General features: G+C 34.8%; 4 protein-coding genes across 5 annotated transcripts; 2 read left to right on the top strand and 2 right to left on the bottom strand.

The window, feature by feature from the left end:
* The first annotated feature begins 4293 nt into the window (after positions 1–4293).
* On the top strand, positions 4294–5229 carry PSMG1 (Proteasome assembly chaperone 1). Its single transcript, XM_069053779.1, has 3 exons — positions 4294–4488; positions 4543–4759; positions 4812–5229. Exons 1-3 carry the CDS (start codon positions 4409–4411, stop codon positions 5193–5195), a joined length of 681 nt encoding a protein of 226 aa, XP_068909880.1. The 5' UTR covers positions 4294–4408; the 3' UTR covers positions 5196–5229.
* On the bottom strand, positions 5219–7115 carry hd (humpty dumpty). Of its 2 annotated transcripts, none has more exons than XM_069053771.1 (3): positions 7022–7115; positions 5882–6962; positions 5219–5826 (listed from the first exon to the last, which is right to left on the bottom strand). In XM_069053771.1, exons 2-3 carry the CDS (start codon positions 6956–6958, stop codon positions 5278–5280), a joined length of 1626 nt encoding a protein of 541 aa, XP_068909872.1. In that variant the 5' UTR covers positions 6959–6962; positions 7022–7115; the 3' UTR covers positions 5219–5277. The 2 variants fall into 2 exon arrangements, with proteins under 2 accessions (XP_068909872.1, XP_068909873.1); XM_069053772.1 differs by having other exon boundaries at positions 7027–7086.
* Positions 7116–7528: 413 nt separating this feature from the next.
* On the bottom strand, positions 7529–11366 carry Cul5 (cullin 5). The gene is made up of 6 exons (XM_069053767.1): positions 11097–11366; positions 10506–11043; positions 8699–9548; positions 8342–8641; positions 7947–8283; positions 7529–7863 (listed from the first exon to the last, which is right to left on the bottom strand). The coding sequence occupies exons 1-6, from the start codon at positions 11124–11126 to the stop codon at positions 7576–7578; spliced, it is 2343 nt and encodes a 780-aa protein (XP_068909868.1). The 5' UTR covers positions 11127–11366; the 3' UTR covers positions 7529–7575.
* Positions 11367–11488: 122 nt separating this feature from the next.
* Positions 11489–12459, top strand: ATPsynO (ATP synthase subunit O, mitochondrial). Its single transcript, XM_069053780.1, has 3 exons — positions 11489–11646; positions 11748–12122; positions 12170–12459. The coding sequence occupies exons 1-3, from the start codon at positions 11620–11622 to the stop codon at positions 12395–12397; spliced, it is 630 nt and encodes a 209-aa protein (XP_068909881.1). The 5' UTR covers positions 11489–11619; the 3' UTR covers positions 12398–12459.
* Positions 12460–12515: the final 56 nt, after the last annotated feature.

The following is a 12515-nucleotide window of genomic DNA, read 5'->3' as shown; positions in this document are numbered from 1 at the left end:
TATCCGTTGAGAAAACAACTTTTGTTCTGTTGAATAAACTAATTTTTCTACTCTTGTTGCATAATACTATAATTATTAAAGTGTTTTTTTATTAGATAACAGGGTTGATTACCGACGGACCGTTGAATAATAATTTCAAATTTACAGCAAATATAGCAACAAGTTTATGAAGTTCAATCGTAAATTTTAAAGCAATGGTATCAAGGATACAAAGTATTAATAATTGTAAAACGTCAGTTTGTCTAATAACTTATTGATCCATTTCTCTTCATATTCGTAGAAAAAGTATATTATATTTACTCGCGGATAATGGTTATTACACACTCGAATGTATTATGTCACTTGTCTTCGGGTCGTAACACAAAATCATCCTCCATGAGTAATAGCCATCATTATACGCTCGTTGAATAATATAGTATTGTACTCGTAATATTAGATATCAGTTATATGTTATAACAGTTTTCTTTTAAATAAAAATAACTCACAAAATCACAAAAAGACATTTAATTGCAAATTTGAGGTAAAATTTGGGAATTTAGGGAAAATAAACAGAATTTTTTCCCTACCGGTTAGAAATGTGGGCTGTGGATACCTCATTTGAGGTAAGAAAATTCAACTTTTTCGCTAAGGTAAGAAAGTTAATCATGAAATGTTTATGGTAAACTGTACCAAAATACAAATGTCAAAAGTGACATAAGTTATTGATAAATGAAAGCCAATTCAATAAAGCAAGTTGGTAGATCAATCATATAATCTGGAAAATAAACAGATAAGCTAGGTAGGTACTACAACTTCTGTTTATATCAAATTTTCGAAGAAACGTCAAATCTTCAAATGCGATGACAAGTTAAATTAAACAAATAACCCAGCCTACTATTCAATTCTCAAAATTTTCGTTTTAATCAGGAATATAACCATCTTTTTTTTACTTTTTTCAACGTGTGGCGGTAGGGAAAAAAATAGTATTCAAACCTTGGAGACTTTGGGCACTTACAAACCTCGCCTACGGCTCGGTTTATAATCTTTGCCTGCGGTCTGCAAGAAAGCACTTTCTTACCTTGGTTTGAAATATACTATGTATTGTGATATCATGATTTAATACCCCACTCTTGGGTCGATTTTTATTAACACTTCACATGTGTAAAATTTCGCATATTTTCAAAATAGCTGAACCGGTTTGCATCAAGATTAATAGGCTTTGATATAATTATATTAATAGGATTTGAGTCATAAATGTTTTATACAAGGAATCATTCACGTTGGTGCATTTTTACAGAAGTTATGGTGAATGAAAAACAATATACAGTGTATTCTCTCATAAGCGGACACCATCGGTCGCACAGAATTTGTCCACTCAAGAGAGGCGTCCACCTAAGAAAGTTTGTCCGCTTAATAGAAGCGTCCGTTTCTGAGGAAAAATAGTAGATTACATTACAAATTCAGAAAAGTGGACGTTTACTAGACGAGTAAGGCAAGTTTAAGTACGAGCGTCAGGGAGTATTTAAATGCCAAACGATTTTACAAAATCGTACAGTAATGGTTGCTATGCTGTAAAGTGACCTATTACTGTACGATTTTGAGTACAGTAATATAGTTCACTACTGTACAAAATTTTGATAAACGTCACAACTTATTATACAAAAACAAAATGTCAAGCTAATTTCAAAGATTTTAAGAGATTTGGAGCCTTTAAGGGGTTCGTCGAACAAAAAAATGTTGTATTCAGCTCGTTCGTGTGTAAATTGGGCTTTTTTTGGTACTCGTGGGCCTTTATTTTAAAACGCGAGTGAAATGCCACTCATGCCAAAAAAAAAAGCCCAATTTACCCACGAACTCGTTAAATAAACTATGTACTATTTTTTTTCAAATGGACACAGAATATGAAATACACTTATAATTAGATACATAATACCGATTTGTTTTTGACAAAATAATTTTAATTCTGAGTGAAGTAATCATCTAATATTTTCTGCTTTAAATTAAACTGTTTTAGTGAAATACTTTCAAAATGTAACATCAGGACACCTGATTGTGAACTGCACTACTGTACGTACATAGTGGCATTTCTTATTAACAGAATGACTAAAAAATAAACAATGAAATGGCCGAACGTGCCTGAACCTGCATATTTAACAATTTCCCATATCGATATCACAAATGTTGCAAGTGTCAGCGTGGCATTAAGATGCATGCTGTCCATGCAAGAGAGTTTCGATTGAAGAATCACTGTCCGTGTCCGGTTTTAAAAGAGTCCGCTTAAGAGAATTTTTTTATTAATAATAGCATATGGAATGGCCGGTTGCAAAAAAATCGTCCGTTTAAAAGAGGGGTCCGCTTGTGAGGAGTGTCCGCTAAGAGAGAATACACTGTACCTACAATATACAACGTGTCTCAGAAATAAGTACATTAATTTTAACCAGTGACAGATCTCGTCAAGAACAACGATATTGTATTTCAGTACTTTTCCTCCCCATAAATTAAGCAGCTGTCTATTTTCTAGTTATTTAACCCAATGACAGTGACCGTGAAATAATACTTTTTGTAAAATCGACGCAAAACATTGTGTTTTTAGAATAAAGTTTTTTCGCACTGCGGCCGAGGTAGAGAGGATACATTTTTAGTTAGTTTTAACCGAATGCACGAGGCAGGTGTTTACATGTTGGTTCTGTAATTTGAGCTAAAATTTTGTGAAAATGTTTATTTTCGAATAGTGAATGCATAGATATTGTGTAGTGTATGGTGAAACGTGCGGGAGTGAATTTCCACGCGACTTCTTGTGGGGCTACCTACATGAAGGACTTCGTATTCGATCCCAACTGCTACAATTGTAGTTTTAAAAGAACGGGTGAAAAATGCTACCACAACAATTCGCAGTAACGGAGGTATGTTGGAAAGAGTGGAAGAATCATTTTGTCGGCGCTTTCATTATTGTATTGACAATAACGGGCGTCAGTTTGAACAATTCGTGTAATGATTAGTGATTACCTACTCTACATTAATTAATTAGTACAATAATTTTAGGAGACATTTTGTCATTATCTTAGGTACCTATTGGTGATTCATTAGGGTCAGTTTAAAATATTTATTATTAAAATTGTTTTCGTTTAATATCTACAATATGATTCTCTTTTTTCTCTTCCACCGTTATCATTATAGGTCACAGTAACGGGCGCAGCAGTTAGCCGGTCTGCATAAGTTAGCAAAAAACAAGTGAAAGTTTTCTTGCATTTGTTTTTTCTTCTTCGCTTATCAGCATTGGCGAAACAAACAATCCTCATAGGCGGGCAACGAAATTTGTGCCAAATCTTCCAATAATTTTAACTGGATAACTTCAAGGTTAAGAAAAAAATATATTGAAATACACTGACCGGCACAAAAAACGACTCACTTTCAATTTTATTAATATGATTAAGTAATTCATTGTCTTAGAAAAAATTTTTGATATCATGTTGTATTAATGTGTTATTTAACTTATTCTTTGCCAAAGAATATCCGACAAACAAAACATTAAACACAGCAAATAATATTTTAATGAAAAAAAAAAAGTAATTTTTCAGAAAAAATTGTATGTTATGAAAAATTGTCAAAATTTGAAGAGCATTTTGAATTAGTATCTCGTATTGTCATTGATTTACGTATAACACGTAAATCAACCGACAAAAACACAACGTGGAAGTAACGCAAATTTTCTAATATGTAATTTATTTAAACAAAACAACGAAGGTCGAGGCAGTATAAGCCTTTGAATGCACAAAAACATCTTCGCGCACGAAATATAAACAATATTTTTTCTATAATTGATTCAAAAAATTGAAATTAAAAATTAAAATTTTTGAAGGAACTCTGAAGTTTCAATGCAGTGATCATGTTGCTAGGTAACTAATAAAAAATAGTGCGTGAAATGAAAAACAGAAATAGTCGTATGCGTGAAATTGCATTTCAACGCATTTCACACACTGTTTTGTATGGTTTCTATGGTTTCGATCTTACTAACAATGCAAAAAAAAAATACACGTCAGAAAATGACCCACTTCAGGCACAGATAACTATGCGTGAATTTCAATTTTTTGAATCAATTATAGAAAAACACTTTTATTTACGTTTTGAGTATAAGACAATCAGAATCTGACCTTATATTGGAATATACAATAAGAGTTATTCCAAAATAACTAAATCTGCATCTGCTTGCTGGTCAAACAAATTAATTTCAATCTTGATTGAAACATTCCATTGATTTATTTGTATCTAACGTGCACCCGCCACTTTCATTTTTTGACAGATGACAAATAAACAAAATAAATGCATGGGTGACAATTGACAATAGGTTTGAGGTTATGTTTACGAAACTACAAGTCATTATTTTTTAAAAGTTAATAAAGATAACAACAAATTTGCAAAGGTGAATAAAATGGTTTTCGGTGAAATTGTGGAACCTTCAACGAGAGCACTGATCGATGACGATTACGAGGAATATCCAGATTATGTCAAGTACATTTTAAAAAAACGATTATGCCTAAAACAACTTAACTACACAATTTTTAGGCCAGACTTGAATTGGATTGGTGACGTTAAAGTTCCTTCAGACCTCAATACCGTGATTTTTGTTGAAGGCAGTAAAGTTTTGAACTTATTTCGTTCACTCATTTTAGCTTCTCAAAAACCTTACTGTAATTTAGAAAGTGGCAGTATTCAAGTATACAAGTTGTCAAATGGCAAATATATTGTCACTTATATTCAAAAAGACATCACAACAGGAGAGGTGTGTATAAAGTTAATAAAGAAAAAATCATTGTTTGTTATTATGTTTGTAGATAGTTGAAGAACTTGTAGAGTGGCTTAAAGTTGCTAAAAATATTTATGCAGTGACTTGTGAACCAATAGCAGCTTATCAAAATTTAGATTTATCAGAAAAACCTGAAAATTTAATTAGAGTTCTGTCTACAGAAAATGCTGGTGATGTTTTCAATTGTAAAAAATTAGAGTCACCAAATTTGGTCTCAGGATTAGGGGCAGAAGTTTTATCATTTTCAAGTCACACCGGTTTGAAATCGACGTTATTTGTAGTTTACATGGACAATTCCCCTTTAGACTCTATTAACACACATTCAGTTATTCAGCTTATGAAGTCTTTAGACTTACCTGTAAAGTTGGCAGTATCAAAGTTAAACCCTTCACCCAGCAACTTGTACTTATGAATAATAAAAAATAATATAAAACCTTAAAATCAAATTTCCTTTATTAAAAAAATAATAAATATTAATCACAATAAAATTAGGATTACGTCCACGTGTACGTGTTATCACCACTATATTTAAGACATTCGAGATTCGTCACACAACCATCTGACTTACAAAATAGTTCAAGAATTTTACTACTTAGTCCACAGTCTGATAAATTTTCTTTGTCAAAAATAATATTTCTTTTAGAAGCGTCAGAATTGTCATGTTCTCTTAAAATTTTACTAAAAGGCAACGTAGACACCACATTTACGAACGTGGCGCTCATACTGTGTTCAGGTGGATTAATTGAAAATAAGTTATGAATTGTGCCTGGCAAAATCGGTCCCGATATTTCCAATGAATAATAATTGGAGTTGTCAACGTGAACTTTGCTCTCTCTTACTTTTAAAGCTTTTAAAGTAGCTCCGTTAAAGGCCACGGGTGCCAGAAGCGTCGGAGGGACGCCCGCTAAAGGTCCCGTGGGCGACGTGGCACTTTTGCAATTAATTAGGAAATTATAGAGGGCGTGTACTTCCACGCCCTCTATCAAAACTAAGCTTTGCTCGCTGTTGTCAACCTCACATTCTGCTTTGTGCACAATCTTGGCCTGTCAACAAATCAAATCATTATTAACCGTTTCATTAATTTATTTGTCTTCTTACTTGTGTATAATTGATTTGTTTAATATCCTCTGCATTTATTCCCATACTTTTAAGCCATTGTTCATCTGGTGACTCCTCTTCGTCTTCCGCATTCGCCTCGATTAAGTCCCCAGTGGTGGAATCCAGCGTCTCATATCCCTGATCTGACGTCCTTTTCTTCTTCAAAGGCATGCTGAATTCGATCTCTTCTTGTTTGAGCATATGACGAAAACCTCTCGTCGTAGGTGTGACCAAAGCATGTACGTCACTTTCACCGCATATTCCGGCTGCGCGAAACAATACCGTAAAATTATTTGAACATACGTAAAAATATGGACACTGTTTTGTCCTTATCAACTGAAATAACGATCGCAAACTGTCCTTCCAGGCTTCTTGTAAGCTAGATTTCACTGTAGGGTTTGTAACAATACTGGAATCAGAATCAGAAACCTTTCCTGTCATTCGTGGAAAAAGTTTGAGCCATGGGAGCGACGGTTGTTGCCAATATAGACAACACTGATGGAACTTTGAATTTGGAGATGTATCTAAATTTGTAAGGCAACTTTTATCCAAACACCTAACAAATCCTGTTGTTCCTGAAGCCTCTTCACCTATTTTCAATTTTTGGCTCCAAGAAAATGGCTGAACAGACCAGAGTCTTATTTTACTCTTCAATGCCCAATCAACTGGGATTTCAGTTTGGCCTTTTGCTTTAACAACTACTACCTCAGTATCGACATCTTTGTTTAAAATATTCTCAAATGTTGTTAACGATGTCGTATTCAATGACGTATTTGCAGCGCTTTGGTGTAAAAGTTTGAATAGAGTATTATCTGATGATTCTTCCACACTTGAAGGTACATCTGGTTTTGTTTTCTTGTTTTCATTATTTTTAACAAAAGGATTTTTACGCTTTTTTGCTGAAATTATGTCTTCCAAAGCTGAATTTTTGTCAGCAGCATCGTCAACAGTTTTCTTTAAAACACTTCCTGCGATTCGCGCTTGAAGAGCTTTCTTTTTTAATTTTAGTTTGTGGAGTTTCATGACCTCCGACGGGTGATGCCATTTTATATTTGTTTTCTTTGGACTCTCAGGCATTATTCTAAAACCATAAAAATTAGGATTCAATTTATAAATAATAAAATATATCAATTTTATTACCTTACAATTATATTTTCACTTCAACTGCCACTGCCAGCTGTGCAAAACACATCATCACAAAACACACAGTACCAACCTACCAACATAAAATAATTACAAATATTCGATAAGTTATGTCGACTAGGGCTGTACGGTTTAAATTATTTACCAGTTCAAGTGATTAACCTGGTTAATTTGTTGATGGTTAAACCGGTTAATTGTAGGTCTGTACAGTTGACCTGATTTAACCGGTTGAAGGGTTTAACTCGGTTAGTTATCTGAGGGCTAAACCAGTTGACTTGGTTAATTAGTTAACACAATAATTTGTTAAACTATGAAACTCCAATTACCGTCTCTTGTTTCATTGACTAATCAATTTCACCGGTCGAGCAGGTGAACCGGTTAATTTTTGTGGTCGATTTAACCAGAAGCTAATTGATCAACTTTAACCACTTGACTGGTTAAACTAGTTAAACCGAACAGATCTGGACAAATTAGGAAAAAAAATGCTGGTTTGGGTAAACACACTTTAAGGTATATAACAAATGTTTTATTGTTCATAACAATTTTATGTATTATGCCATATAAATAAAAGTATTAATATCATCATCATCCCTTCTCATGTATTTGTGTTCAATCAACCATTCGAGTTGTTCTTTGATCATTTTTTTCGAGGGAAGAAACATATTTTTCAAGATATCTACCAACTCAGTTTGTAATGACGCATTTGATATTCTTTTACGCATTTTTAATATTTTTATTATCGCTTCCTGAGTTCTGAGAATTCTTAATTGTACAATAGACTGATTATCTTCCATCTGTGACCTTTCAGTACTTAACTGCAATCGACCTATTAAATTGACCTAGAAATAAAACACATTGAAACAGTCACCAACAAATTTGACATTTTTTAAAAGACACCACAATAAGGGAAAAAGATCTTTACCTTTCCCCTTTTCTGTGGTTTTGCATTTTTAATAAGTGCAAAGTCTTGATTAACCCAAAAAATGGTGTGTTCCGTAAAGTCTTTTGGTGCGGTAACGTTTGGTGAAAATAACAGCAACTGCCTTTTTAATTTCGGAAATGCTACTAAAGACCATAGAGTTCGTCTTAATTCACCATCCGGTAGTTCAGTTGCTAATCGAAGATTTTCGTACGTAATTTTGTCATGTGGTCGTTGATTCCATGCAAAAAGCACAGCCATTTGAAATGTGGTCACGTCCAAATCAAATTTACCTCCATTAGTCGCAAAAGTAATAGTTCCGTTGCTCATATGATGGTACCTAAGAAAGCGACACTTCTTTTTAAAAAGGACACAGAAATATAGAAAATATAAGTTACCATTGTAATTTTCTTCCCGAGTGTTTCTTTTTGTAAAATTCCTCCACTTCAGGTATGTAATCCTCTAGTTCAACAGGTAGACTGACTGTGACACGTTCTGACCCTCGTGCCCAAGCACCAGCATTTAAGATTTTGATATTTATAGCGTCGTGTCTAGCTGTTGAAGTTCTAAATTGACCGTTTAAATCTTCACTAACTTTAATATCTTGAAACATTCTAGCTAATTTATTTACGTAATCGGCAGGCATTCCAACCTCTCGCAACCACTCCACCATATCTTCCTCTTTTTCACTGTCGGCGCTGAAAATAAATCCGATGCCAATTAGAGCTGACGTAATCGAACAAACGACTTATTACCTCGCATCTAGAATAAGTCTTCTCGTTAAATGGGCTTTGTGGTAACGCATGAAAACATCCTTATTAGAAATATACTTAAGAACTAGCAAGACGTCTTTCAGTCGCGTCTCGATTTCTTCGCTTGTCAGACGTTTAGATAAGGGCGTTCGTCTTAGTAACATATCGCAGTAATTGGCTAACAACTCTGGACATTTACTTTCGGGAGCTACAACCTTACCGCCGGCGTTTCTGCCGGTGTTCAGTTCTAACCTAAATACAGTCGTATCATTAACTACGGCCTTAAAAGCTTTATCCCTTGCCGTTAAAAACCGAGGATCGTCTGAAAACGCATCGTGAACCAGTTTACTGAATTTTCTAAATAATTCCAACAGCCTCTCGACGTATTTTTCCGAATCTTGCGTAATTATGTCGGCGGCGGCAACCATATCCGCTAAACCGGCTTGAGTTATGTGATTTTCTAATTCAGTCAGCATCGGTTGGACCCCTTCAGGAACTCGTTCTAACAGTCTAAACATTAACTGCAATCTCTCTGTTTCGCCGGCTTTGATTAAAGGTGCGCATTCCGCCAAAAGAACAGAAAGGGTATTACTGACTAAAACTTTGACGCAACATTGGATAACTCCGTTGCTTCCAGCTTCAAGATAGCGCTGCGCTCGTGCCTCCTCCTCTCTTAATTTGCTATCGGCGTATCTCATGTAAGCTTGAACGCCATTGGTTTCCAACTGTTCAGGGGCTTTCAACCTGTAGAACATTTCGGTGCTTTGAATGTACGCTGCTTCAAAATTTTCTCGATATATTTTCAATCTATCGAACGTGTTTGAACAAAGATTCACGTAGGACTCTCTGACACCTGGAACAAATGATCTCAGACGCTTATAAAGGAGCGTACAGACATGCAACGGAACATCGATGCGTATCAAGTCTGGACGACACTCCGTAACAGCGTTAACATTAGTTGTCGGTCTTTCTGAGTCGCATAAAAAAAATGTTACGCACTCATGTGTGCAAGTCTGGACAGGAAAGTAGCGTTTAGTCTGCGGTCAGTCAATTTTAAATAACGTCAAGAATGATGGAACGGCATTATGTTCGCGCCCATGATACGCGGTGATGTTACGTTACGCCTCAACCTTGAGACACCGTATCTTCGACACGCAACAAAAAATTGTTACGCGACGATGTTCTGTTCCATATCTGTAGAAAACTAGTTCTGAATGTCTTAAAAATTTGTTTTCAACTATGTACTGTCTGCTAACGCTGCCTACAGCGTTACAAAACTAGAAGACTGAGTCTTCATACATACAAATTCTCATGATAAAAATTATAGCAAGTTTAAGATGTTTAAAATTCAAATTTACTAAGCCAGACATTTTCTGCTCAATCAACTTGACAAAAATTTCAATTTTTTTGTTCAACTTTCTCCTGCAACTTTTTTCGATATAATCAACGCAAACACCATTTTAAGTTTTTGTAACATGCAAAATTTGACTTATACAAGAAGCCACGTGATAACTTTCATCAGTCGTATTTTTAGTCGTTAGACAAGCAGCGACGATCGCTATAGTAATTACCAAATCAATCAACAAAAAAAAATTCCATATGGTGTAAACTTCTTGATAGCACTGCATGTTAAATATAATTATGTAATTTCAGTAAGGTTGTTTTTTGCACCTTATCTATATGTAAAAAAAAGGTAAAATTAGAGAAACATTATTTGCAAATGGTTTGTTAGCTCACTTTGAAAAGAAATGCAAACTATTAAATTACTTTTTTTTTTCACTGAATAAATGTTTTTGTTAAGTAAATTTACCTATCACCAATTGAGAATCAAATGCTTCCCCATTTCTTTCTGCATGTACCAGTTTCATAGCACTATCTTGAAGTCGGTGTTTGATATCTTTAAAAATGCTCTGATTCCAAGAATCAAGCATCAATTTCCTAACTATACTCTCTTCTGCAGGTGCTTTCTTGCCACTGCTGCTTTGTACACTACCACTGCCAGATGGCGTTTTTCCTTGCAAAGCAGTTTCTAACTGTTTGAAAGGAGTTGGTAAATAGTTGCACTGTGTAAAAAACTTTCTCCATTCCACTATGTAAGCTTTCAACAATGCCTCTTCTTGTCTCTGAGCTAGTACTCTAGCTTGGGCTTGTTTAATAAATTGGACTATATCTTCTTGAAGGTGATCTCGAAGCTTTACAGCTCCTTTTTCATCCCACAAACATACCAAATGAACATCATAAAACAACTCCTGCCATTCTGAAGGTGAAACTGGTTCTTGTTTTAGCAGTTTCAGAACGATAGGGCGCATCTGGGGCCATTTGTCTTCAAATTTTAGTTGGCCCTTTTCCTAAAAATAATTCAAAATAAAACTTTGCAAGGTGGAGTTATTATTTCAGTCACCTTAAGCATCTTAGAGGTTACGCTTGGCATTGGTAATAATTCGTGCGACTACTGATATGTATTCACATTGGATGAAAATTTGATGTTTTGGTGAAATTGCAATTAACTTAAATCATTCATTCTAATCAGTTTCTGTACAACATAGTTCAATGCCGATCAACATGGGGCTCGTCAGATGGGAGGGGAGCGGTACCAACCTACCAACTGTAACCAAAGAGTCGAATTCCACCGAGTATATTATTTTAGTATTGTGTTAAAACCGTGGATCATAGTACCCAAAATATCGATCATAAATAAAACCTTAAAAACACAGCATTTTTGGCGTTTATTTTCTACAAAAAATTATTAACAATCCTGACATTTTGCATATTCCACATATTACCAATATAATAAAATGACATCCAACTAACACGCAAAGAAAATAGAAAATCCCTGTTGGGTGACGTTTTAGGGGTGCTGGGGCCACTTGCCATCGTTTTCAATTTTGCCATTTAAATATTTTTAATCATCAAGAGAATCTAAAATGGCATCCAATAAGCTTTCAATGCTCGTAAGTACGAAATAACACACATATTTAAGCGTTGCGTTCACGTTTATTTTGCAAAATTTTGTTACATAATGAACCATCCAAACATTTTCTTCACGTTTTAGGTACGTTCATTCAGCACTAGCAATGTTGCGAATCAGTTGATCAAACCTCCACTTCAACTTTTCGGTATTGATGGCCGTTATGCCACTGCTTTATACTCAGCTGCCACCAAACAAAAAACCTTAGAGGTTGTCGAAAAGGATCTTATAAAATTCCAAAATGCTGTTCAGTCAGATTCTAAACTTCGCGAGTTTATTAAAAATCCAACGGTTAAACGCGCTGTCAAAGTGGATATTTTGAAAAGTATCACTGGGCAAATCTCTCTTAATCCAGAAGCTTCAAATTTACTACAACTTCTTGCTGAGAATGGTCGCTTAAAGAATGTTGATAAAGTTATTGATGCTTTCAAACTTATTATGGCGGCGCACCGCGGAGAAGTACTGCATTATAATTAATTTTTATGTAATACAAGAATCTTTTTTAGATTACATGCGAAGTTGTAACTGCTAGGGAGTTGGATGCTGCACAAAAGCAAAAGCTTGAAGCAGTTTTGAAGACATTTGTTAAATCAAAAGAAACTATATTCTTGACTGCCAGAGTAGACCCTGGAATAATCGGGGGCATGGTCGTTAGCATCGGCGATCGATACGTCGATATGAGTGTGGCCAGCAAAATTAAGAAGTATAAAGAAATCCTCACTGCTCCAGTTTAAACAGTTATTGTATCATGATAGAAGTTGCATAGTTATCCAATAAAATTACACCCGAAAACGTATTTTACTTCTTGCATGTGCGCAAAAACACTTCTTACCTTGAAATAATTAGGTGCGT

The sequence above is a fragment of the Tenebrio molitor genome, chromosome 7 (genome assembly GCF_963966145.1).
Source record: "Tenebrio molitor chromosome 7, icTenMoli1.1, whole genome shotgun sequence".
Taxonomy (NCBI): Eukaryota; Metazoa; Arthropoda; class Insecta; order Coleoptera; family Tenebrionidae; genus Tenebrio; species Tenebrio molitor.
Note: the sequence above shows the minus strand (reverse complement) of the source record. Positions and strands in the feature narration are given on the sequence as shown.

Bases quoted from the DNA above. Each gene is read 5' to 3' on its own strand.
- PSMG1 (XM_069053779.1), top strand. From the start codon at position 4,409: ATGGTTTTCGGTGAAATTGTGGAACCTTCAACGAGAGCACTGATCGAT. The intron at 4,489-4,542 runs GTACATTTTAAA...CACAATTTTTAG, and splicing joins GAATATCCAGATTATGTCAA to GCCAGACTTGAATTGGATTG. The intron at 4,760-4,811 runs GTGTGTATAAAG...TTATGTTTGTAG, and splicing joins AAGACATCACAACAGGAGAG to ATAGTTGAAGAACTTGTAGA.
- ATPsynO (XM_069053780.1), top strand. From the start codon at position 11,620: ATGGCATCCAATAAGCTTTCAATGCTC. The intron at 11,647-11,747 runs GTAAGTACGAAA...TTCACGTTTTAG, and splicing joins CCAATAAGCTTTCAATGCTC to GTACGTTCATTCAGCACTAG. The intron at 12,123-12,169 runs GTACTGCATTAT...AATCTTTTTTAG, and splicing joins TGGCGGCGCACCGCGGAGAA to ATTACATGCGAAGTTGTAAC.
- hd (XM_069053771.1), bottom strand. From the start codon at position 6,958: ATGCCTGAGAGTCCAAAGAAAACAAATATAAAATGGCATCACCCGTCG. The intron at 5,827-5,881 runs GTAAGAAGACAA...ATTTGTTGACAG, and splicing joins AACAAATCAATTATACACAA to GCCAAGATTGTGCACAAAGC.
- Cul5 (XM_069053767.1), bottom strand. From the start codon at position 11,126: ATGCCAAGCGTAACCTCTAAGATGCTTAAG. The intron at 9,549-10,505 runs GTAAATTTACTT...CATTTGTTCCAG, and splicing joins TGATTCTCAATTGGTGATAG to GTGTCAGAGAGTCCTACGTG. The intron at 8,284-8,341 runs GTAACTTATATT...TCGCTTTCTTAG, and splicing joins TCGGGAAGAAAATTACAATG to GTACCATCATATGAGCAACG.